This window comes from Hyperoodon ampullatus (assembly GCF_949752795.1).
Source record: "Hyperoodon ampullatus genome assembly, chromosome: 14".
Taxonomy (NCBI): domain Eukaryota; kingdom Metazoa; phylum Chordata; class Mammalia; order Artiodactyla; family Ziphiidae; genus Hyperoodon; species Hyperoodon ampullatus.
The window spans coordinates 37978513-38005730 of NC_136927.1; the positions used below are offsets into that span (position 1 = coordinate 37978513).

The 27218-nt window shown below is 39.5% G+C and overlaps 1 protein-coding gene across 1 annotated transcript in view; it reads right to left on the bottom strand.

The window, feature by feature from the left end:
• Nucleotides 1-27218, bottom strand: part of DNAH3 (dynein axonemal heavy chain 3) — a gene marked incomplete at both ends in the record, with an annotated part of 180411 nt that overhangs the window by 136929 nt on the left and 16264 nt on the right. Inside the window, 7 exon segments of the mRNA XM_079719035.1 lie at nucleotides 15793-15971; nucleotides 16161-16266; nucleotides 18981-18993; nucleotides 18996-19116; nucleotides 23292-23471; nucleotides 25174-25369; nucleotides 26542-26667. Of these exon segments, the coding sequence (XP_079575161.1) occupies nucleotides 15793-15971; nucleotides 16161-16266; nucleotides 18981-18993; nucleotides 18996-19116; nucleotides 23292-23471; nucleotides 25174-25369; nucleotides 26542-26667 (921 nt within the window).

Consider the following 27218-nt stretch of genomic DNA (forward strand, 5'->3'; position numbering starts at 1 on the left):
CAAGTTTATCCTCATGTGCTGCAGGTAATTCCTGGTGGCATAGAGAAATTTACATTGAACTACTGGGACCACTAGATCTAACTGCCCACTTATCCTCGAACACAAGACTGTGAAAAAATGTTATTACAGGGATAATTTGAATATGCTCTAATTTATACAAAAGCTAATGAATGACAGTCTTCAGCATTTTAACTACAATTAGGAGCAAATTATTTGCAATATATCCATGCCTAGCACATGCCTAGTAGCCCTCAAGAAATGTTAGCAATAATAGCTATAATAGTTTTTGTCATTATTAATTGATCATTACATGTTGATGGTCATACACTATAGATAGATAAAAACCACTCCTCTCAATGTTTTCAGTCCTTGATATTCCTTCTTAATGTGTGGAGACCCCTCCACAATGAAGCTAATTGTATCAAACTGATGAGAAAATGATTAAAACATCTTTACAGATGATGCTGGGATTTTAGAAATGAATTTTTATACAATTCAGAAACTTGCTATATAGAAACTTATCTATTGTGCTACATGGATTCATAGTATTCTCTACTTTTGGACTCAGAGCTGGATTATATTTCCCAGCCTCCTCTGTATTTTTAGTTGAGTATTTTACCAGTCAGTTTGGACTACCATAACAAAATATTACAGACTGGGTGGTTTAAACAACAAAAAATGTATTTTCTCATAGTTCTAGAGGCTGGGAAGTCCAAGGTCAAGATACTGACCTATTTTGTCCCTAGTGAAGGCTCTCTTCCTTGCAGGTAGCCGCCTTTTCGCTGTGTCCTCACATGGTGGCGAGGAAAGAAGCTCTGTCTGTTTCTCTTCTTGTAAGGGCACCAACCCTATTGGATTAGGGCCTCATTCTTTTACCTCCTTTAGTCCTATTATCTCCTTATAGGCCCTGTCTCCAAATACAGTCACATAGGGCGTTAGTGCTTTGTTACAGACTGAATGTTTGTGTATTCCCAAAATTTGTATGTTGAAATTAATCCCTAAGGTAACTGTATTTTTAAAAAAAAATTTTATCTTTATTGGAGTATAATTGCTTTACAATGTTGTGTTAGTTTCTGCTGTACAACAACAAAGTGAATCAGCTATATGTATACATATATCCCCATATCCCCTCCCTCTTGAGCCTCTCTCTCACCCTCCCTTTCTCACTCCTTTAGGTCGTCACAAAGCATCGAGCTGATCTCCCTGTGCTATGCAACAGCTTCCCAATAGCCATCCATTTTACATTTGGTAGTGTATATATGTCATTGCTACTCTCTCACTTTGTCCCAGCTTCCCCTTCCCTGCTGTGTCCTCAAGCCTGTAACAGTTATTTTGAGGTGGCCTTTGGGAGATAATTAGGTCATGAGGGCTATGCTCTCATGAATGGGATTAGTGTTTTTATAAAAGAGACCCCAGAGACCCCTCACCCATTCTTCCATGTGAGGATACAATGAGAAGATGGTGGTCTGTGAACAAGGAAGCAGGCTCTCAACAAACAACAAATCTGCTAGAGCCTTGATTTTGGACTTCCCAGCCACCAGAACTGTTAGAAATAGATTTCTATTGTTTATAAGCTACTCAGCCAATGGTACTCTGTTATAGCAGCCTGAATGGACTAAGACAGTATTCAACATATGAATCTGGGGGAGACACAATTCAGTCCATAGTAGGTACGGTCATGTGATTGAGTTCCAGTCAGTGGGAAGTAGGAAGCAGTGATAGGTATCACTTTCGGGTACAGCACACGAAACTGTCCTTGCATATTCCTCTATGCTCTTTCTTCCTGCCAACAGTCTATGATATCAACACTTAGAATGACCTTGAAGGCTATATGTTAAAGATGTAAAGTCACCATCTCCTTGAGTCTCTGAATGCACACAATATGTCTCCCCGCCAACATGGAGCTATCCCAAGCAAGAATAAACTATTACTTTCAATCATGACATCTTGGGTCTCTTTGTTACAGCATGTAGCCTAGCCTAATATAGATAGATCCTCTCAGTGTGATAGACTCCCTCTGATAAGAATCCATTCTTCTTCCCTTTTGTATGAGAAAGCATAGAGTAAATATCATGTGGCTAACCTATCAGCTTCTTGCAAGGGCCCAGAACAGTGGTAGCAGACCCACTGCGAAATAAAGGAAAAATATATATTGGTCTCTGCCCCAGGTTCCTAGCACAGAGCCCATGAAACCCCTGTAATTTCATGGATAATAAGAGTATCTTTTGTTTTGGTGAGGTGACTCAGGGTAGGCTCCTAGATGGCTCCTGGATGAGGAGTGGGTCACCGGAAACACCGAGCCATGATTAGAAGCTTGGAGCAAATTAATCAAACCCAAGAAGGGGGTCATTGGAACCTTCAATCTATAGCTGGCTGATCAGAAGCAAGGCGACAGTCTGAAGTAATGGGGGGCAGTTTTATAGGACTGAGCCCTTAACCTGTGCAAGCTGATGCTATCTCTGGGTAGACAGTGTCAGAATTAAGTTGAATTGTAGGGCAACTAGCTGGTGTTACAGAATTGTGTGGTGTGGAGAAAATCCTCCACACATTTGGTGATCAGCAGTGACAAGAATGAAGTGTTCTATATAAAAGTAAAGGGGGGGGAAGTCAAGATGGCAGAGTAGGAGGACATGGAGTTCATGTGTCCTCATCACTAGGGCATCTACCAGGTGCTGGTGGGGGACCTTGGACACCTCAGGGGACAGGAGGAACCCCCAAGCGACTGGGTAGGACATGGGGGGAGGGAGGGGGAAGGAGAAGTGGAGGCTGGACAGGACAGGTGCCCCTGAGGGGTGGCTGGGGGAGGGGAGGGGCTCCCATGCCTGGAGGGACACACTCACAGTGAGGGGATCAGTGGGGATGGGGAGAGACCCTCTGGGGATCGGAGGATCAGAAGGGAACACAGCCAGGGTTTCCCCCGCCCACTTGGGCCCAGGGAGCCTGCTGAGATCCAGGGTCTGATCCTCTGCCCTCTGAGGCCCCTTCCTGCTGCTGGGTCCTGGGGGCGTGGGAGGAAGGGAGGGGGAGGAAAAGTAGAGCGTAGACAGGGCCAGTGCCCCTAATGGGAAGCTGGGGGAGGGGAGGAGTTCCCACACTCGCTTGGGAGGGGCCCATCCAAGGTGAGATCAGCCAGCAGGAAGGGAGAGAGACACTCGGGGGATAGGAGGATCAGAAGGAAATAGGCCAGTGTTTCCCCTGCCCACTCTGGCCCCAGGGGGCCTGCTGAGGTCCGAGGCCTGATCCTCAGCACTCCAAGGCCCCCTCTGGCTGCACTGAGCCTAGGCACTACCCCCCCCACCCCCCACCTTTTACCTCTGCTCTGGTCCTGAGCCTAGGCCCTGCCCCCACCTACGCCCCAGCTGGACCTAAGCTCCCCCACCTCTACACAGCTAAGGCCTTTTCCAGCTTTTTGTTTTGTTTTGTTTTGCTGTTGTGGTTGTTTTACCTTGCTTTTTTTTTTTTTTTTTTTTTACAATTGTTGATTACAACTTTATTTACAAAAGCTAAAACTTTTTGATGATCCACACTCCAATGTCCTTCAGCATGGATTTTCAGGAATAAATTCACATAAAAGTCAATTCAGATTTCCATTTAAATATTGGAACCAATATAAAATGTAGCTTTCAATCTGCCACTGTCAACAATGCCATCCTTAGGGTAAAAATCTTACATTGTATTAAAAACACAGAAGGCTATATACAAGAAATGTTATTTCTAATTCTGCCCACTCCATTTTCTACCATTCCACCCCAATTCTTTTTCTGTTGTTGTTGAATTTTATTTTATTCTTTTAATACGGCAAATTCTTATTAGTTATCTATTTTATATATATTAGTGTATATATCTCAATCCCAATCTCCCAATTAATTACATCACCACCACCACCACCCCCGCCACTTTCCCCCCTTGGTGTCCATATGCCTGTTCTCTACATCTGTGTCTCCATTTCTGCCTTGCAAACTGGTTCATCTGTACCATTTTTCTAGATTCCACATGCATGTGTTAACATATGATACTTGTTTTTCTCTTTCTGACTTACTTCACTCTGCATGACAGTCTCTAGGTCCATCCATGTCTCTACAAATGACCCAGTTTCGTTCCTTTTTATGGCTGAGTAATACTCCACTGTATATAGGTACCACATCTTCTTTATCCATTCGTCTGTCGATGGGCATTTAGGTTGCTTCCATGACCTGGTTATTGTAAAGAGTGCTGCAATGAACATTGGGGTGCATGTGTCTTTTTGAATTCTGGTTTTCTCTGGTTATATGCTCAATAGTAGGATTTCTGGGTCATATGGTAATTCTATTTTTAGTTTTTTAAGGAAACTCCATACTGTTCTCCATAGTGGCTGTATCAATTTACATTCCCATCAACAGTGCAAGAGGGTTCCCTTTTCTCTACACCCTCTCCAGCATCTGTTGTTTATACATTTTCTGATGATGCCCATTCTAACCAGTGTGAGGTGATACTTCACTGTAGTTTTGATTTGCATTTCTCTAATAATTAGTGATGTTGAGCAGCTTTTCATGTGCCTCTGGGCCATCCGTATGTCTTCTTGGAGAAATGTCTATTTAGGTCTTCTGCCCATTTTTTGATTGGGTTGTTTGTTTTTTTTGATATTGAGTTGCATGAGCTGTTTATATATTTTGGAGATTAATCCTTTGTCTGTTGATTCGTTTGCAAATATTTTCTCCCATCCTGAGGGTTGTCTTTTTGTCTTGTTTATAGTTTCCTTTGCTGTGCAAAAGCTTTTAAGTTTCATTAGGTCCCATTTGTTTATTTTTGTTTTCATTTTCATTACTCTAGGAGGTGGGTCACAAAAGATCTTGCTGTGATTTATGTCAAAGAGTGCTCTTTCTAAGCGTCCAGTCTTACATTTACATCTTTAAACCATTTTGAGTTTATATTTGTGTATGGTGTTACGGAGTGTTCTAATTTCATTCTTTTACATGTAGCTGTCCAGTTTTCCCAGCACCACTAATTGAAGAGACTTTTTTCCATTGTATATCCTTGCCTCCTTTGTCATAGATTAGCTGACCATAGGTATGTGGGTTTAACTCTGGGCTTTCTATCCTGTTCCATTGATCTATATTTCTGTTTTTGTGCCAGTACCATACTGTCTTGATTACTGTAGCTTTGTAGTATAGTCTGAAGTCAGGGTGCCTGATTCCTCCAGCTCCGTTTTTCTTTCTCAAGATTGCTTTGGCTATTCGGGGTCTTTTGTGGTTCCATACAAATTGTGATTTTTTTTGCTCTAGTTCTGTGAAAAATGCCATTGGTAGTTTGATAGGGATTGCATTGAGTCTATAGATTGCTTTGGGTAGTATAGTCATTTTGACAATACTGAGTCTTCTAATCCAAGAACATAGTATATCTCTCCATCTGTTTGTGTCATCTTTGATTTCTTTCATCAGTGTCTTATAGTTTTCTGAGTACAGTTCTTTTATCTCCTTAGGTAGGTTTATTCCTAGGTATTTTATTCTTTTTGTTGCAATGGTGAATGGGATTGTTTCCTTCTCTTTCTGATCTTTCCTTGTTAGTGTATAGGAATGCAAGAGATTTCTGTGCATTAATTTTGTATTCTGCAACCTTACCAAAGTCATTGATTTGCTCTAAAAGTTTCCTGGTGGCATTTTAGGAATATCTATGTATAGTATCATGTCATCTGTAAACAGTGGCTGTCTTACTTCTTCTTTTCCAATTTGTATTCCTTTCATTTCTTTTTCTTCTCAATGCCGTGGCTAGGACTTCCAAAATTATGTTGAATAATATTGACATCCTTCTCTTGTTCCTGATCTTAGAGGAAATGCTTTCAGTCTTTCACCATTGAGAATGATGTTTGCTGTAGGTTTGTCATATATGGCCTTTATTATGTTGAGGTAGGTTCCCTTTATGCCCACTTTCTGGAGAGTTTTTAATCATAAATGGGTATTGAATTTTGTCAAAAGTTTTTCTGCATCTATTGAGATGATCATATGGTTTTTATTCTTCAATTTGTTAATATCATGTATCACATTGATTGATTTGCATATATGGAAGAATCCTTGCATCCCTGGGATAAATCCCACTTGATCATGGTGTATGATCCTTTTAAGGTGTTGTTGGATTCTGTTTACTAGTTTTTTCTTGAGGATTTCTGCATCTATATTCATCAGTGATATTTGTCTGTAATTATATTTTTTTGTAGTATCTTTGTCTGCTTTTGGTATCAAGGTGATGGTGGCCTTGTAGAATGAGTTTGGGAGTGTTCCTTCCTCTGAAATTTTCTGGAAGAGTTAGAGAAGGATGCGTGTTAGCTCTCTCTAAATGTTTGACAGAATTCACCTGTGAAGCCATCTGATCCTGAACTTTTGTTTGTTGGAAGATTTTAATCACAGTTTCAATTTCATTACTTGTAACTGGTCTGTTCATATTTTCTATTTCTTCCTGGTTCAGTTTTGGAAGATTATACCTTTCTGAGAATTTGTCCGTTTCTTCCAAGTTGTCCATTTTATTGGCATAGAGTTGCTTTTAGTAGTCTCTTATGATGTTTTGTATTTCTGTGGTGTCCGCTGTAACTTCTCCTTTTTCATTTCTAATGTTATTGATTTGAGTCCTCTCCCTCTTTGTCTTGATGAGTCTGGCTAAAGGTTTATCAATTTTGTTTATCTTCTCAAAGAACCAGCTTTTAGTTTTATTGATCTTTGCTATTGTTTTCTTTGTTTCTCTTTCATTTATTTCTGCTCTGATCTTTATGATTTCTTTCCTTCTACTAACTTTGGGTTTTGTTTGTTCTTGTTTCTCTAGTCCCTTTAGGTGTAAGGTAATATTGTTTATTTGAGATGTTTGATGTTTCTTGAGGTAGGACTGTATTGCTATGAACTTCCCTCTGAACTGCTTTTGCTGCATCCCATAAGTTGTGAGTCATCATGTTTTCATTGTCATTTTTTTCTAGGTATTTTTTGATTTCCCCTTTGATTTCTTCAGTGATCATTTGGTTATTTAGTAACATATTGTTTAGCCTCCATGTGTTTGTGGTTTTTATGTTTTTTGCCCTGTAATTCATTTCTAATCGCACAGCATGGTGGTCGGAAAAGATGTTTGATATGATTTCAATTTTCTTAAATTTACCGAGGCTTGATTTGTGACCCAAGATGTGATCTATCCTGGAGAATGTTCTGTGTGCACTTGAGAAGAAAGTGTAGTCTGCTGTTTTCAGATGGAATGTCCTATAAATATCAATTAAATCTATCTGGTCTATTGTGTCATTTAAAGCCTATGTTTCCTTATTAATTTTCTGTCCAGATGATCTGTCCCTTGGTGTAAGTGAGGTGTTAAAATCCCTCACTATTCCTGTGTTACTGTCAGTTTCCTTTTATAGCTGTTAGCATTTGCCTTAAGTATTGAGATGCTCCTATGTTGGGTGCAAATATAATTGTTATATCTTCTTCTTGGATTGATCCCTTGATCATTATGTAGTATCCTTCCTTGTCTCTTGTAATAGTCTTTATTTTAAAGTCTATTTTATCTGATATGAGTATTGCTACTCCAGCTTTCTTTTGCTTTCCCTTTGCATGGAATATCTTTTTCCATCCCCTAACTTTCAGTCTGTATGAGTCCCCTAGGTCTGAAGTGGGTCTCTTGTACACAGCGTATATATGGGTCTTGTTTTTGTATACATTCAGCGACCCTCTGTCTTTTGGTTGGAGCATTTAATCCATTCACATTTAAGGTAATTATTGATATGTATATTCCTATTACCATTTTCTGAATTGTTTTGGGTTTGTTTTTGTAGGTCATTCTCTTCTCTTGTGTTTCCCACTTAGAGAAGTTCCTTTAGCATTTGTTGTAGAGCTGGTTTGGTGGTGCTGAATTCCCTTAGCTTTTGCTTGTCTGTTAAGCTTTTATTTTCTCCGTTAAATCTGATTGAGATCCTTACCAGGTAAAATAATCTTGGTTGTATGTTCTTCCCTTTCATCACTTTAAATATATTGTGCCACTGACTTCGGGCTTTAGAGTTTCTGCTAAGAAATCAGATGTTAACCTTATGGGAGTTCTCTTGTATATTATTTGTCATTTTTTCCTTGTTGCTTTTAATAATTTTTGTCTTTAATTTTTGTCAGTTTGATTACTATGTGTCTCAGCGTGTGTCTCCTTGGGTTTATCCCTCCTGGGACTCTCTGTGCTTCCTGGATGTGGGTGGCTATTTCCTTTCCCATGCTAGGGAACTTTTCGACTATAATCTCTTCAAATATTTTCTCGGGTCCTTTCTCTCTCTCTTCTCCTTCTGGGATCCCTATAATGTGAATGTGGGTGCATTTAATGTTGTCCCAGAGATCTCTTAGGCTGTTTTCATTTCTTTTCATTCTTTTGTCTTTATTTTGTTCCACAGCAGTGAATTCCACCATTCTGTCTTCCAGGTCACATATCCGTTCTTCTGCCTCAGTTATTCTGCTATTGATTCCTTCTAGTGTATTTTTCATTTCAGTTATTATATTGTTCATCTCTGTTTGTCTGTTGTTTAATTGTTCTAGGTGTTCATTTTTTAATTCTTCTAGGTCTTTGTTAAACAGGTCTTGCATCTACTCAATCTGTGCCTCCATTCTTTTTCCGAGGTCCTGGATCATCTTCACTATCATTATTCTGAATTCTTTTTCTGGAAGGTTGCCTATCTCCACTTCATTTGGTTGTTTTTCTGGGGTTTCATCTTGTTCCTTCATCTGGCAAAAAGTCCTCTGCCTTTTCACTTTGTCTATCTTTCTGTGAATGTGGTTTTTGTTCCACAGGCTGCAGGATTGTAGTTCTTCTTGCTTCTGCTGTCTGCCCCCTGGTAGATGAGGCTATCTAAGAGGCTTGTGCAAGCTTCCTGGTGGGAGGGACTGGTGGTGGGCAGAGCAGGGTGTTGCTCTGGTGGGCAGAGCTCAGTAAAACTTTAATCTGCTTGTCTGCTGATGGGTGTGGCTGAGTTTCCTCCCTGTGGGTTGTTTGGCCTGAGACAACTGGCACTGGAGCCTACAGGCTCTTGGTGGGGTTAATGGCAGACTCCAGGAGGGCTCACACTAAGGAGTACTTCCCAGAACTTCTGCTGCCAGTGTCCTTGTCTCTGTGGTGAGCCACAGCCACCCCCTGCCTCTGCAGAAGACCCTCCAACACTAGCATGTAGGTCTGGTTCAATCTCCTATGGGGTCACTGCTCCTTCCCCCGGGTCTTGATGCGCACACTACTTTGTGTGTGCCCTCCAAGAGTGGAGTCTCTGTTTCCCCCAGTCCTGTCAAAGTCCTGCAATCAAATCCTGCTAGCCTTCAACGTCTGATTCTTGGGAATTCCTCCTCCCATTGCTGGACCCTCAGGTTGGGTAGCCTAACTTTGGGCTCAGAACCTTCACTCCAGTGGGTGGACTTCTGTGGTATAACTGTTCTCTAGTTTGTGAGTCACCCACCCAGCAGTTATGGGATTTGATTTTATTGTGATTGCGCACCTCTTGCCATCTCATGGCGGCTTCTGCTTTGTCTTTGGATGTGGGATATCTTTTTTGGTGAGTCCCAGTGTCTTCCTGTTGATGATTGTTCAGCAGTGAGTTGTGATTCTGGTGCTCTCGCAAGAGGGAGTGAGCACACGTCCTTCTACTCTGCCATCTTGAACCCTGTTTTACCTTGTTGTTGTTTCATTTACACTTTTATTTTTTCTAATAGGTTTTTAAATTTTTCTAATTTTATTTTCTTTTTTATTCTTTGTTATTGTTCTTCCTTGTTTTTTTCTTTTTTCCTGTGCCACACAGCTTGCAGGATCTTGGCTCCCAGTCCGAGGGTCGGGCCTGAGCTCCTGTGGTGGGAGTGCCAAGTCAAAACTGCTCGACTGATAGAGAACCTCAGACCCCAGGGAATATTCATCAGAGTGAGGTCTCCCAGAGGTCCTCATCTCAGCACCAAGACCCGGCTCCACCAAACTACCTGGAAACTCCAGTGCTGGATGTCTCAGGCCACACAACTAGTAAGACAGGAACACAGACCCACCCATCGAAAAAATATGAGATGACAAAAAAATATGTTACAGATGAAGGAGCAAGGTAAAAATCTACAAGCCCAAATAAATGAAGGGGAAATAAGCAACCTACCTGAAAAAGAATTCAGAGTAATGATAGTAAAGATAATCCAAAATTTTGGAAATAGAATGGAGGCACGGATCAAGAAAATACAAGAAATGTTTAACAAAGACCTAGAAGAACTAAAGAACAAACAAACAGTGATGAACAACACAATAATTGAAATTAAAAATACTCTAGAGGGAATCAATAGCACAATAACTGAGGCAGAAGAATGGATAAGTGAGCTTCAAGGTAGAATGGTGGAAATAACTGCCAAGGAGCAGAATTAAGAAAAAAAGAATGAAAAGAATTGAGGACAGTCTCAGAGACCTCTGGGACAACATTAAACAACGCACCAACATTCAAATTAAAGGGGTCCCAGAAGCAGAAGAGAAAGAGAAACGGTCTGAAAAAATATTTGAAGAGATTATAGTTGAAAAGTTCCCTAACATGCGAAGGGAAATAGCCACCCAAGTCCAGGAAGCGCAAAGAGTCCCATACAGGATAAACTCTAGGAGAAACATAGCAAGACACATATTAATCAAACTAACAAAAAAATAAATTCAAGGAAAAAATATTAAAAGCAGCAAGGAAAAAGCAAAAAAATAGCATACAAGGGAATCCCCATGAGGTTATTAGCTGATTTTTCAGCTGAAACTCTGCAGGCCAGAAAGGAGTGGCAGGATATATTTATATGAAAGGGAAAAACCTACAATAAAGATTACGCTAACCCACAAGATTTGACAGAGAAATCAAAAGTTTTACAGACAAGAAAAAGTTAAGAGAATTCAGCACCACCAAACCAGCTTTACAGCAAATGCTAAAGGAACTTCTCTAGGTGGGAAACTCAGGAGAAGAAAAAGATCCACAAAAACAAATGCAAAACAATTCAGAAAATGGTAATAGGAACATACATATTGATAATTACTTTGAATGTAAATGGATTAAATGCTCCAACCAAAAGACACAGACTAGCTGAATGTATACAAAAACAAGACCCATATATATGCTGTCAGCAAGAGACCCATTTCAGACCTAGGGACACATACAGACTGAAAGTGAGGGGATGAAAAAAGATATTCCATGCAAATGGAAATCAAAAGAAAGCTGGAGTAGCAATAGTCATATCAGATAAAATGATGACTGTTACAAGAGATAAGGAAGGATGCTACATAATGATCAAGGGATCAATCCAAGAAGATATAACAATCATAAATATTTATGCACCTAACATAGGAGAACCTCAATACATAAGGCAAATGCTAACAGCCATAAAAGGGGAAATCGACAGTAACACAAATATAGTGGGGGACTTTAAAACCCCACCTATACAAAGGGACAGATCATCCAGAGAGAAAATAAATAAGGAAACGAGCTTTAAATGACACAATAGAATAGATAGATTTAATTGATATTTATAGGACATTCCACCCAAAAGCAGAAAAATGCACATTCTTCTCAAGTGTACACGGAACATTCTCCAAGGTAGATCATATCTTGGGTCACAAATCAAGCCTTGCTAAATTTAAGAAAATTGAAATCGTATCAAGCATCTTTTCAGACCACAATGCTATCAGATTTGAAATCAACTAAAGGAAAAAAACTGTAAAAAAACACAAACACATGGAGGCTAAACAGTGCACTGCTAAATAACCAAGAGGTCATTGAAGAAATCATGGAGAAAATAAATAATACATAGGAACACATGACAATGAAAACACAATGACCCAAAACCTATGGGACGCAGCAAAAGCAGTTCTAAGAGGGAAGTTTATAGCAATTCAATCTCACCTCAAGAAACAAGAAACACCTCAAATAAACAATCTAAACTTACACCTAAAGCAACTAGACAAAAAAGAACAAAAAAACCCAAAGTTAGTAGAAGAAATCATAAAGATCAGAGCAGAAATAAATAAAAAGAAATGAAGAAAACAATAGCAAAGATCAATGAAACTAAAAGCTGGTTCTTTGAGAACATAAACAAAATTAATAAATCTTCAGCCAGACTTATCAATAAAAAAAGGGAGAGGACTCAAATCATTAAAATTAGAAATGAAAAAAGGGAAATTACAACTGACACTGCAGAAATACAAAGGATCATAAGAGACTAGTACAAGCAAATCTATGCCAATAAAATGGACAACCTGGAAGAAATGGACAAATTCTTGGAAAGATACAACCTTCCAAGACTGAACCAGGAAGAAACAGAAAATGTGAACAGACCAATCACAAGTAATGAAATTGAAACTGTGATTGAAAATCTTCCAACAAACAAAAGTCCAGGACCAGATGGCTTCACAGGTGAATTCTATCAATCATTTAGAGAAGAGCTCATACCCATCCTTCTCAAACTCTTCCAAAAAAATTGCAGAGGAAGGAACACGCCCAAACTTGTTTTACAAGGCCACAATCACCCTGATAACAAAACCAGACAAAAATACCACAAAAATAGATAATTACAGACCACTATCACTGATGAATATAGATGCGAAATTCCTCAACAAAATACTAGGAAACCAAATGCAACAACATATTAAAAGGATCATACACCATGATCAAGTGGGATTTGTCCCAGGAATGCAAGGATTCTTCAATATACGCAAATCAATCAATGTGATACACCATATTAACAAATTGAAGAATAAAAACCATATGATCATCTCAAAAGATGCAGAAAAAGCTTTTGACAAAATTCAACACCCATTTATGATAAAAACTCTCCAGAAAGTGGGCATAGAGGGAACCTACCTCAACATAATGAAGGCCATCTACGACAAACTCACAGCAAACGTCATTCTCAATGGTGAAAAACTGAAAACATTTCCTCTAAGATCAGGAACAAGACAAGGATGTCCACTCTCACCACTATTATTCAACATAGTTTTGGAAGTCTTAGCCATGGCATCCAGAGAAGAAAAAGAAATAAAAGGAATACAGATTGGAAAAGAAGAAGTAAAACTGTCACTGTTTGCAGATGGCATGATACTATACATAGAAAATCCTAAAGATGCCACCTGAGAACTATTAAAGCTAATCAATGAATTTGGTAAAGCTGCAGGATACAAAATTTATGGACAGAAATCTCTTGCATTCCTATACACTAACAATAAAAGATCAGAAAGAGAAATTAAGGAAACAATCCCATTTACCACTGCATCAAAAAGAATAAAATACCTAGGAATAAACCTACTTAAGGAAGCAAAAGACCTGTACACCAAAAACTATAAAACACTGATGAAAGAAATCAAAGATGACACAAACAGATGGAGAGATATACCATGTTCTTGGATTGGAAGAATTAATATTGTAAAAATGACTATACTACCCAAAGCAATCTACAGAGTCAATGCAATCCCTATCAAATTACCAATGGCATTTCTCACAGAATTAGAACAAAAAATCTTACAATTTGTATGGAAACACAAAAGACCCCGAATAGCCAAAGCAATTTTGAGAAAGAAAGAGCTGTAAGAATCAGGCTCTCTGACTTTGGACTATACTACAAAGCTACAGTAATCAAGCCAATATGGTACTGGCGCAAAAACAGAAATACAGATCAATGGAACAGGATAGAAAGCCCAGAGATAAACCCACGCACATATGGTCAACTAATCTATGACAACTAATCTATGGTCAACTAATCTATGACAAATCTATGACCTCAGTATCAGCATCCCTTTCTAGGGCACACCTAATCACTGGAAACAGGAAGGTACTCCACTCAGCAATTACAGGACAATGAAATAGCAAGGGTTCAGAAGACTCAAACTCACCTAATCAGGCAAGTTAGTTTTTCTCTCTTCATTCAGTAGGGCATCTTATATATGTTTTACCTACCTCATGGGGTGGCTGAGAAGACCAAATGAGTCAGAATCACTATTTTTAAGGTAGAAAGAAACTTCAGAACTCAATCACTAACCTGGAGTTTCTGGGTCCTTAGAAATCCCCAGGTTTGTAATGGGACCCTAACTTTCATTTATATTAAAAAGGCCAAAGGAAATTGTACATTTATTTTGATGAGAAAGAAAGCACTGACCAACCAAGACACTATGTTGCTTTGATTTGACATGAACAAATGTTTAAGAAAAAAAAATTGCTTGATGCTCAAACTTTCCAAAGGAAAGTGTCCTAGTAGTCTGAAGGCTGAAAACATTTTACTGCCCTAGTCCCAAATGTTTATTCTATAGGCAAAGGAACTGAAGATCCAAGAGGTGAAGCCAGGGTACACAAGCTAGCAAACAGAAGGTCTTGGATTCAAAACCAAGCCTTCTGGCTCTCAAACCAGGAATCCCACCATTTCATTACGCGGTCAGAAAGCTGAGTGCAGTGGTGGAAAGCATTAATTTGGAGTCAAAATGAACTAGGTTAAGCCCTGGATATGCCACTTTCTGACTTTTGGAGTCCCAGTTTCTTCATCAACATAATGGAGAGAATAATGAACAACTTCTTAGGGTTGGTGTAAAGACCTGATTAGATCTTGAATGTTCAGAACACTTACACAGTGCTTGGACTACAACATGTGCTGGAAAAATGGTAGCTATTATCATAATTAATTTCCTGATGAATTTCTGATATGCAGTTTGTAAACCTTAAAAGAGCTAAGATGCTAAACTTATATTTATCTACATGTATATGAATAATATAATATATAACAATTTAATAGTGGTTATTAGTACTAAATCATTTTAGTCTATAGTTTAAAGCTCTCTGAGGAAGAGAGCTAAAATAACACAGGCTAACTATTTTGTAACATTCAAATAGAAACAGAGTAGCAGATAGTTGCTGTCCCAGCCTCTTAGCATCATCCCCTTTTCTGTTAACCACAGCCTAAGCCTTCTTGGGGTACCTCATCTTTCTCTTTCTTGGTTCTCATGGTTTAGAGATGAGAACACTACCCAAATCTAAACCATCCTCTTTGCTATGGTGTTTGCCTTGCTGTTGCCCAAACAACCCAAGTCAGGCCAGTGCCAAACCAGCCAGTGCCACAGTGTTGGAAAAAAGGGAAACCATTTTTTCCCCTGTGGATGGAAACCTAGGAGGATGTAAGTCTGGAGCTGCTGGGGCCCACAAACTGGAGAGAATCTGTCAGAGAACAGAGCTGACACAGAGGACAGCCAAGTAGAGGAAGGAAGATTGCATTCTAATTGTAGTGTTGAGGGCCTGAAGCTAGCAACTTCTAAACTTTCCGACATGTGAGCCCCAAATTCCTTTTTTTACATTAGCCAGTCTGGCCTCCTATCCCTTACAACCAAAAACGTCTTTAATAAATACTCATCAGTAAAACGAAGGCACAATATAGAGTTTAACATTGAATGACAGAATCCCCAGACCCAGACAGTAGAAGTCTGTATAGAAGAGATTCTAAGGGCTGCCTGTAATCACGCTGTGTCTTCAGATGTGTGCTAGATGGCCAGTGAGAGCCTGTGACCTCAGACAGTCAAGTAATTTCTCTCTGAAGTTGCCTGCAAGAAAGCAAAGGCTGAAGGATCAGAGATGAACTGCCTCAGGATGCTTTCCACCTTCCTACTCCAAGTCCCAGGTAGTTTTCTCCTAACTGTTCACCTTCTAGCCTGAACCTGATTCCCTGCAACCGACACTTTGGGCAGAAACAACATGAACTGGAAGTTCAATCTGGCCATTGCTGGAAGGTGCAAGTTCTGTCCACTTTTCCATTCTCCCATTCGTGCCAATTATCATTGCTCTTTCTCTGCATGCAACAATAATGCCTGGTGTTGGTGTCCCGGTTTACATCCACTTGGAATTGAATCAGACGGTCTTTAAGATTTTGGGCTCGCTCACAGATATCATAATTTAGGGTCATGGTGTCAAGGCAGAACATGGCCAAAGGCACGGTAATGTGCATGGATGCAATTTCATTTCTCTGCTTTTTTAGGCTATTGATCCTCTGTAGAAGAGAGTAGATTCAGTAGCTTAATTTGCCTCTAGCCTCTATGCATTTGCCCCCAGCCTCATCCCCAGCCAATATAGTACAATGCTGAGCATAGTATATATACTAATGAAACACACTGACTACTCAATGGATTGTCTGTAGCACATGTAACCAAGATACGAAATGTCAAGTGGCAACTCCTACCATCACAAAATCCTCAATTTCATGATTTTCTTTCGGGAATGCAGTGATGTTTTGCTCTGTCGTGTTATCCAATAAGTCATCATACTTCTTGTATACATTTAAGTATCTTCCACATTGAAGAGCATAAAATCAAACATACAAATACAAGTCACCAAATCAGATTAGTCAGAGTGGCAAATGAAGAGATAATATCATAAAAACCAGCCCAAATCACAAAAGAGGAATATAACATGGCAAAATAGAGTGAACTGGGAATTCACAACTTTAGCTTCAAATTCCAATTTTGCCACTTCCTAGCTGCATGAACTTAGACAAGATATTTCTCTTTTTCAAAGATCAGTGTCCTTAATTTTAAGTGGAAATGATAATAGCTCACTGGATTGTTGTAAAGCTGTAATAATATATATTTAAAGCAATTAGTACTATGCCTAATGTACAGTAAACTTGCAATAAACATTACTTCCTATCCCTCCTTCTGGTTCTAAAATTCTACATCTAAATTTTAAGATGAAAATTTGTAACTAATGAACCTAAAGTCTATTGAATAGAATTAAGTTTCCCTCTGTCTGTTGTCAGATGAGGCAGAAATGGCTGGACAGATTTCCCCCAAATTGGAGGATGTTTGGGTGATGTTCTGACTTAAAGTAAGTTTGAATTAAAATAAAGATGACATGGAGTAAACAGAATTAACTTTGTGGGGCCCAGGGGTATACTTCCAAGAGCTGGCCAACACTTCAGAGACTCTGAAACTGAGATACAAGGAGAAGCCCATGGAACTGTCAGTACAGAAAAACAAACTATATGTATAAGAATCAACAACAGGGAAAACAGAGGTTTCAAATAGATGACACCAGATTAAATTCACGAGGGCAGAGCTTTCAAATCTGAGGCTGCGGTTTTCAGAATAGATTAGCAGCAGTTCTCAGCTGGGGGTGATTTTGCCCCCAGGGGACATTTGGCCATATCTGAAGACATTTTGGGTTGTCAAAACTGGGGAGGGTCCTACTAACAGGTAGAAGCCAGGGATGCTGCTAAACATCCTACCATACACAGGACAGCCCCTCATAATGCAGAATTTTCTGGTCTAGTCTTCTTGCTTCCCTTCCTCTTTTGTTCTCTTCTTTTGTGATTTGATGACTATCTTTAGGGTTGTGCTTGGATTGCTTTTTCTTTTTTGTATTTATTGTACATTTTTGGTTTGCAGTTACCATGAGGTTTTGACACAGCAGTCTACATATATATATATATATATACACACACACACACACACACACACATATATACATACAAGATTGTTTTAAGTTGCTGGTCTCTTAATTTCAAATGTATTTCCAATAACTTGCACTTGTAGTCTCCTCACGATTGCTGATTTTGACATCATATTTGTGACATCATATTTGCGTGTGGATGAGTTCCTACCTTTATTGTATGTTTGCCTTTACCAGTGAGCTTTCCCTTTCGTAATTTTATTGTTTCTGGTTGTGGGCTTTTCTTTTCCACCAGAGAAGTTCCTTTAGTATTTGTTGTAAAGCTGGTTTGGTGGTGCTGAATTCTCTTAGCTTTTGCTTGTCTGTAAAGCTTCTGATTTCTCCGTTGAGTCTCAACGAGAGCCTTGCCGGGTAGAGTATTCTTGGTTGTAGGTTTTTCCTTTTCAACACTTTAAATATATCATGCCACTCACTTCTGGCCTGCAGAGTTTCTGCTGAAAAATCAGCTGATAACTGTATGGGGTTCCCTTGTATGTTATTTGTTGCTTTTAATATTTTCTCTTTGTTTTTAATTTTTGTCAGTTTGATTAATATGTGTCTCAGCGTGTTTCTCCTTGGGTTTGTCCTGTATGGGACTCTCTGCACTTCCTGGAATTGAGTGAGTGTTTCCTTTCCCATGTTAGGGAAGTTTTCAGCTATTATCTCTTCAAATATTTTCCCAGGCCCTTTTCCTCTCTCTTCTCCTTCTGGGACTCCTACAATGCAAATATTGGTGCATTTAATGTTGTTCCAGAGGTCTCTGAGACTGTCCTCATTTCTTTTCATTATTTTTTCTTTATTCTGTTCCACAGCAGTGATTTCCACCAATTGATCTGTCTTCCAGCTCACTTATTCATTCTTCTGCCTCATTTATTCTGCCATTGATTCCTTCTACTGTATTTTTCATTTCAGTTATTCTATTGTTCATCTCTGTTTGTTTGTTCTTTAAATCTTCTAGCTTCTTGTTAAAGATTTCTTGTATCTTCTCAGTCTGTACCTCCATTCTGTTTCTGAGACCTTGGATCATCTTCACTATCATTACTCTGAATTCTTTTTCAGGTAGATTGCTTATTTCTACTTCACTTAGTTGTTCTTCTGGGGTTTCATCTTCTTCCTTTGTCTGGAACATAGTCCTCTGCCATCTCATTTTGTCTAACTTTCTGTGTTTGTGGTCTCTATTCTAAAGGCTGCAGGACTGTAGTTCCTCTTGCTTCTGGTGTCTGCACCCTGGTGAGTCAGGTTGGTCCAGGGGCTTGTGCAGGCTTCCTGGTGGGAGGAACTGGTGCCCGCCCACTGGTTAAAATCCATGAATTTCTAAATGCCAGAACCTGTCTGGCGCCATGGCTTTCATATAATAGAGGTGAACCTGTTATTTGAATTCTGGCTCTCCTATCTATTTGCTGGAAAGTTATGGTTTCCTTATCTGCAAATAGGGCTAAATAGTAATACTGATGTAAGTAAACATTGGCTACTCCTATTCTTTCAGGTATGTGGGAACAGGGATTGTTTATTTGATGACAGTTAGGAACTCTAAACCAATGCCAATAGCTAAGTTACAACTAAACCAACTTACTTGTAGGGGCCACTTGATTTTTCTGAAATACCTTGAAAGTTTGATCCACAAAGTCAGAAACCAGTTTTTCATCAGCATTAACAGTTCCAAGAATCAGATTATATCCTTTCAACTCTGGGAACAGGATAGATTCCACCTAAAGAGGAGAAACCACTTTTATTATTTTTTTAAAGATTTATTTTTTGATGTGGACCATTTTTAAAGTCTTTATTGAATTTATTACAATATTGCTTCTGTTTTATGTTTTTTGGTTTCTTGGCCACGAGGCATGTGGGAATCTTAGCTCCCTGACCAGGGATCAAACTCACACCCCCTGCACTGGAAGGCAAAGTCTTAACCACTGGACTGCCAGGGAAGTCCTGAAACCACGTTTAAATGTCACAAGACATCCACAAGACACAAGAAGGAAGATGACACCAAAATGTAAAGTCTCCTGCAATGCACTCATTTCCAGGGACATCAGCTGCATTTCAACTCTATTTCTTCTCGGATGGTGCTGGAATCACCCCACTGTTCCCTTTACCTCTATTCTCTCTCCTCTTCCTCTTGTTGGATTACTCACCTTTCAAATTCTTTCTCCTTTCAACTCTCATGTCCTTAGAGAGTCCCACATGGGCCCCCAGTGGATGTTAGGTTTCCCTGCTTAAAGTTCACATTCTAAATTTATCCCACTTGGCACTCATCATAATTGTAATTAAGTGAATGTGTAATGAGCTGTTCTAGGTTTGTCCTGGGATACAAATATCATGAGGGTCTGGATTGTATCTGACTTCTTCACTATTGTGAAGGGCCTAACAAGAGCTTGGCACATAGTAAGTGCACATAAACATTGTGTGAGTGAATAGATACTACAGTGGTACCCCTCCCCACCACCAAACACTTTCCTCTCTAATGAAAAGCTACTAGAGGCATGGGTTCCAATTCAAACTCTGCCGCTAGCTGACTATGTGACCTTAGGTAAGCTACTTTCTCTGGACTTTAGTTTTCTCATCTGAAGAAAGGGAGAGATGTACTAGATTCTTCTCTCAGTTCTGGAGAAAAAGCTATGTCATTATTATCTGAGGCACAAAAAGTATTTTTCCTGAGAATTCAACACTCCAACTTCTTAACGGCACATGTGTATCTCTGATAGTGTTCTCAGTTGCATGACTCATGCAAGCTGCAAGTCCTTGTTGGGGACCCATTGCCTTCCACTGCTCTCCCTACTAAGAAAGATTTTAGTGATCTGTCTAAGAAAAGACTCTTCAGAGGGCTTTACTGAGTTATGAGTTATATGCCGCTGATGAAAACGCATTGATTTAGAAAGGGGGAAAAGCAAGTGCAACTGATCTTTGTCTTCCCTCTTTGGACAATCCAAAGGTTTTTAAACCAGTGGAGAAGTAACTTCTTTGCTGTAGCCATACTGTAGGCAGTGTTTGAAAGCAGGATATGAGTGAAATGGCTTAGGGCAGCACAACTGGAGCATTCAGGCCTTGCAACAGATCATAGGTGGGCAGGATAAGGGATTATCTCTTGGGAAAAGTCTTCAATCGAAAGAACATGTTAAATGTACCTGGTTCTTACTATGGAGAACAGTATGGAGGTTCCTTAAAAACTAAAAATATAGTTACCATATGATCCAGCGATCTCACTCCTGGGCATATATCCAGAGAAAAGTCTAATTCAAGAAGATACATGCACCCCAGTGTTCATAGCAGCACTATTTATAATAGCCAAGACATGGAAACAACCTAAATGTCCACTGACAGATGAATGTGGCCTACACACACACACACACACACACACACACACAATGGAATATTGCTCAGCCATAAAAAAGAATGAAATAATGCCCGCTGCAGGAACATGAATGGCTCTAGAGAATATTATACTAAGTAAAGTAAATCAGAAAGAGAGAGACAAATACCATATCACTTATATGTGGAATCTAAAATATGACACAGTGAACTTATTTACGAAATATAAACAGACTCACAGATGTAGAAAACAAACTTATGGTTACCAAAGGGCAATGGAGAGGGAGGGATAAATTTGGAATTTGGGATTAACAGATACACACTACTATACACAAAACAGATAAACAACAAGGATCCACTGTATAGCACAAGGAACTATATTCAATATCTTGTAATACCCTATAATGGAAAAGAATCTGAAGAAGAATACATACACATATATGTATAACTGAATCATTTTGCTGTACACCTGAAACACTGTAAATCAACTATACTTCAATTAAAATTTTTTTTTAATAAACTTAAAAAAAATGTGGCTGCTTCTCCTATGCCCCACAGGGCAGTCATAAAACCGAGCCAAGAACAATAGTGCTCTTTCCAGGTAATTACTGTTACTATCTGCTTATCTCCATGGCTCTCTGATCCCAGACTTCTTGGTTTTGTCGTTACCTTCAGTGCTTTCTCCTGTATACTTCTCCAACTTTGGCATTTCCCTGGCACTTTGAGTTAGAAAATTCTCCCATCAGGAGAGAGACTGACCCAAGCAACTCCATTCCATAGGGGGAATATATAATTATATATATAATTTTATACATATATATATTTATATATATATATGTAATGTGTTTTATATATCTATATAATGATTATGAAAGTAATGCATCGCTGCTAATGCTGTTTTAAATTCTGCTTATTGCATTTTCAATTTTATAAAATCCTTCCCTTATCTCATCCAGCTTCCTTTTATTTATGTCTCTCATTCACCTCTTTTCATTTCAGTCAGTATTACAGATCCATGTTTTTCTCAGTTTTTTGCTAAGGCAAATATTTTCTAATATTTACTTTGGTTTCCTTTAGTAACTTTCTCATGAATATGCTTTCCTTTTGCACCTTGAGTACTACTTTCAAACATCTCATGCTGACGTTTTTTCCAACTTTTAAAATTCATCTTTAACCATAAATAAGACAGGACTGATAGGGGATGGGGTACTGTCTATCTGTTGCTGTTCTTAGATATTCTTCTTAGATATTCAACCTGAGGGACTATTCTTTTAAAATGTCACTACCCAGATCAGAGAGAATACAGTGTGAGGGGTTCAGGGAGGCAAACTGTGCTATGGGCATCTCTAGATGGAGAATTCAGATCCTGGGCTGCTTTTTCTCATAGTCTAGTAGAGTCATCAGCATTTACTTGGGCCTAGCTTTCAAACCTGGTACAAACTATGACCTATGACTATGTTTTCTTGGCACTACAACCCACTAAATCTACTACCAGCCCCTGCCAGGCTGTTAGCAGCAGCAGCCACATAAGCCCTGGTCTCTCCCAGACCAGCTGCTCGCAAACATTGCTGATCACCAGCAGTGAAGGGGAACTTGAGTGGTATGTACTTTAACTGTCTCCAAGCCCCACACTGATTCTTCCAAATTACAGGGTCTTCTCTTTCATTTCCTTCCTAGGGATACTGATTGTAGGAGAGCTGCCCATGTTTCTTCCCCCTCTGAACATCCAGTTTTCCTGTTAGTCTGACTTGGTTTGGTTCAAAACCCCCAATTTAGAGTTCTCTGGTGAAATCAACTGCAACATGTGGCTTCACATGCTTCCCTACAAAGTCCAACTCTAATCATGAGCTCTTAGAACCCTCTAAGCACAGGACTGCAAAGAGAAGAGTGCTTAAGAGCATCCAAGCATCATACATAATGCATGGGGAGGGAGGGATGGGGAGGGGAGAAACACCCCGCAAGTCCCTTCCCTATGTGGGGCTGGACACTGGCCCTCTTGTCACATCAATCACCCAGAGGGGGCAGAAGATGGAATGCCAAAGAGTCACACTCATGTGGGTGATCCTGCCCAGTTCTAAGAGTCTGCTAATAACTGTCTGTAATCTGATAAGTAATGTCACCCTGGAAAGGAAACTTGGAAAAGGGCTTGGGCCAGGAAGGGAAGCTTTAATCTCTCCCCTAGAAGCCTACAGTGAGTTAAACAAACAAACAAACGGAAATTCAAGAACTAAATTAGATATAGTCTTATGAAAATTCTTGGCGAAGTACGTGGCAATTGATCCATCATGAATTATTAACCCAAGATGGATATGGCTTGGGACACATCTGCCCTTTGAGGTTGGCATCATGTGGGGAACTCTACTTTCTCACAAAGTAACTCTTAGTGTCCTTGTTAATGGGATGTGTGGACATTTCTTTAAGGCCCAAATCCTCTTTCTGGGAGTCAAGTGGGTGTACTCAGGATATATCTCCAAAAGTATCAATAAAACCCTACCTTGTACAAGCAGCCATTTTAAATATATTTTATTCAATATGTGAATAAAAATACAAATGAATAATTAAGTGAATACTATACCTTGGGAATCCCCCTAGAGTTCTTAATAATTTCCAAGAAAGAGTTGTATATTAATTCCCAGCAGTCATCAAAAGATGGATTAAAGACAATAATGGGCTCATTGACTTCAAGCTTGATCATGATCAGCTGAGGTATAAAGAACTCTATCTCTTGGTAGGGCTCCTCGAAATCATTCCCATCCTTCAGGAGACATAAGATATGGAAATTATTACAAAATGGAACCTTCTAGAATCAAGGGAGTGAATCTTACCCATTTATAGTACTACATGGGCACCAGAAAAGGAAATGAAAGGTACCATGCACTGTTCATATTTAAAATAAGGGCAAAGTATGGCTTAGCCCACCTGAGTTCACCCTCTCCCCCTTCTTCGAAGCTTTCATTCAGTATGTTTACTTTGCTTGGAAATTCCTTTGTCAGTATTTCCAAATCCTCCCCATCCTTTAAAATTCAGCTCAAAATCCCCTCCCCTGGGAAGCCTCCCTGTTCCCCAGCAAGAAATAATCTTCCACTTCTGGACTTCCATATTTCCACTTCCTTATGGTATTTTATCTTTCTCTCGTGAGATTTACATGCACATCTTCTCTATACTAAACTTAAGGGCAGGATCTGTCTCTGATCCACCTACGTCCTCCAAAATATCCAAAATATCATTTAGTACATCATAGGTGCTCAATAAAAATTTGTTGACTGAATCCACAAGTATAGTTTATCTGTATACCTCACATGAAGTTGCTAATTAGCATATAGTATATTTTAGACACTGAAAATTGTCAACCTCCCTGCAGTAGAAATATTGGTGTGGAGATATTTCTAATTCCCAACACAGGTTAGTAACACAAAATACCTTTCATAAACTACAGTGCCTAACGAAATTGGCATGGGGCAGTTGTAAAGTAATTGTCCAAGTAATTGATTCTAGAGGTATCTAGATTGGTTTAAGGATTATTGATAAGCATTAGTTGAATGCCTACTATGTACCAAATACCCATAAATTTCTTTCTTTAAGATATATGAAGATATTAGTTTTCCCTTTGTGTGGCATTTTAGAGTGAGACTTGTTCCCACATCTGAGCTTCTTCTGCTTAGCCAGTAGATGATTACAATGACATGTATAGATTAGTCCACTGTAGAGTGCTAACAGTGCAGTCTAAATTCAATAGCATTGGTTCTACATTCTTTTGAGCAAAAGGGCAATTGTTCATTTTTACTCTATTTGTAAAAATGCTTAGAACTTAACCTTTTCTAACAGGCAATTTTAAATTTTATAGCTCTTTTTAAGATAAAATGGCACATAATATAAAATCCAAAAGAATATTCCTTGATCTCCCAGGTTATCTAAATTTAAGGGATGCTTTGAAAACCAGGACTTAGTGTTTTAGCTTTTATCTAGACTTCACTGAAGTAGTTTCATGAAAGAAGTTATTAGGTCAATAAAGTCTTTTGTTTTTAGAGGTACCCTTTCAAAGACTGAAGAACAAAAGCCAATATCTGCAATGAACACACAAAACACTCCCTAAATATCAAGCCAAAAATTGATAACAAACCATTTTCAACCCCCTCTTTTAATAGAGAGAATGAAAAAGTGACCACTTCCTCTACTGTAGGAGGTATGCATTCCATTTTATTCAATCTTCCTTTAAATTTTCTTAATTTCTCTAGTTCTGTAGATTTTTACCAATATAGTAGGAGGTAATTATCTCAGGAAAGGTTGCTGTATGTTTAAATAAATCATTTTTATAAACTAATAGTCACCTGATATGCATTCAAATCAAGAATTTTACTTTTTGGCTTGGCTTACAGCTGAGGACCTTACATGACTGAATCCTGAGTCTATCTCAGTTGATTCCACTCCAAAGGGTCTACTGCTGGTCCCCTACATACCTTGTGTATCAAGAAAAAGGAAACGAGGTCCTTCAGAGACTTAATAACCAACTCCCTGAGCTGGAGTGACATGAAGGATGCAACAGAAGCAAAATATTCCTCAATGCGACGAGAGGAGTCATAGTCACTCTTGGGAGCAAAAAGGATCCACTGCTCCTTCTGGGAGATGAAAAGCTGGGCACAGGTGGGGATCCATCTGTAAAGAAAGCATCTAACTAAGAATCTCTTCCAAGCTCCAAGAAGTCCTCTCAGCCACTCCCCACTCTCCACAGCAAGGCAGATGGCTCCCTTCCCATTAAGCAGCTTTGCAAATTGGTACTTTCATATCCCTGGCCACTTCACTTGCCAACATCCCTTTCTGGAGAAGATAGTAATAAGATTTGGATTGAGAGGCTATTCTCCCATTAGCAATACCCAAATGAACAGTCCTGCTGAAAGATGAAAGTGTCTATAGTTTCTTCATTATATTCAGAGATTGGGGTAAAGGGGTATAAGGAACTGGAATGTTCTCTCCAACTTCCCTCCCTGGCAGATGTCTGTTTTCTGATTGAGACTTTGTAGGGGGAAAGAGAAAGAGGAGAAAAGGAAGGAAACTTGGGAGGAGAAACTCCAGTGTGTCAGTGGCTGCTCAGAAGTTGAGAGCAGAAATTAGAAAACCCAAAGAAGAAATGGATGCCTCATTGTCCCTTTCATCCTACTTCCCCCAAGTTCTAATTCCCAATGGGAACCACTGGCATTTGCATCCTATCACTTCTCTTTTCTGACTGCTAGAAAAGTACTTCTCTAACAATCAGAGAAGTACTGGTAATAGTCATAGTTGTAGATGTAATAATTATATTTAATAGCTACTACATGCCAGCTATCGTATAAACATTTTCTCTGATAATAAAAACCCGTTGGTAGGTATTATCACCATCATCTCACATAAGGGAATTTCTCTGGCTCTGGACACAGTCCTGCATGCATTTGCAAAGGAAAAAAGAATTAAGTGACTAAAAACTCCCATCCTTGGAACCTTGCAGGTATTTGTCTGGGCCACCTGAACACAAGTCATTTAAATGCATTGTCCTGTAACCCAGCATGGCCTGCAGGATTTCAGAGGGAGGGAATGGAAGTGGTACTCTCATCGAGGAATGGTAATGAGAGAGTTTCAAAAAGGCACAGGAAGACTAGGAGTGAGGGTCAAAGATCAGTGTGCATGAGGAGGCACAGAGGTTGTCGGGGATGGGAACATGGGAGGAAGATGTCAGTGAGAAGTCAGCAAAATCTGTGCACCCCCCAGCCCCAGGTTGGATACGTTTTCACTTCACAGAGTTTTTGATCTTTATGATACTGTGATACAGCCCCATTCTGAGGCCAGATACTGACTTGTTGAGAAGAATTTGGCGTGCTTCCATGCAGTGTTTCTGGATGACATCCTGATATTCGTGAGGCTGCAGAGGTAATTTTCCTGCCAGTAATTCTGCTGTTCGAACAAATCTGAGGTCTTTAAATCTGCGGAAAGAGAGGGAAAAACTTCCTAAGCTAAGTAGATGTTTTATAACAAACTTTGTACAACGGGTTCAAAGGAAATATATTTTCATTTTTCAGTGAGAGGAGATATAAACAGATTAAAACGAATTATATCTGAAAAATCTGGGAGTCTGAGGAGGGAGTGGATAGTTGACAAGAACTCTTGCAAGGAGTAGATAAACTCAGCAGGTATTACTGAGCCTTCCTATGTGTCCTGCTCCAGGTAACCCATCTGGGGAGTGGGGTTTTGACACTGACCTGGAATTTGGCTGGCTGGGAACTGGGATATCAAGTGGACAAATCAAAGCTCTTTCCAACAGTGAAGACACAGAGGACAGGGCAAGCAAAGCACCACCTTCATGATCAAGTGGGTTCCCCTCAATCCTCAGTGTGGCCCCTGGGTGAGCTACTCAAAACAACTTGGAGGTCCACTTTGGTCTGAACCCAGAAAACCCTATAGACCTGCCCCTGACAGCTGACAGGCTCACCGAGACACCCACAGCATCCCGGGCACAGTACCTTACATAGTGCAG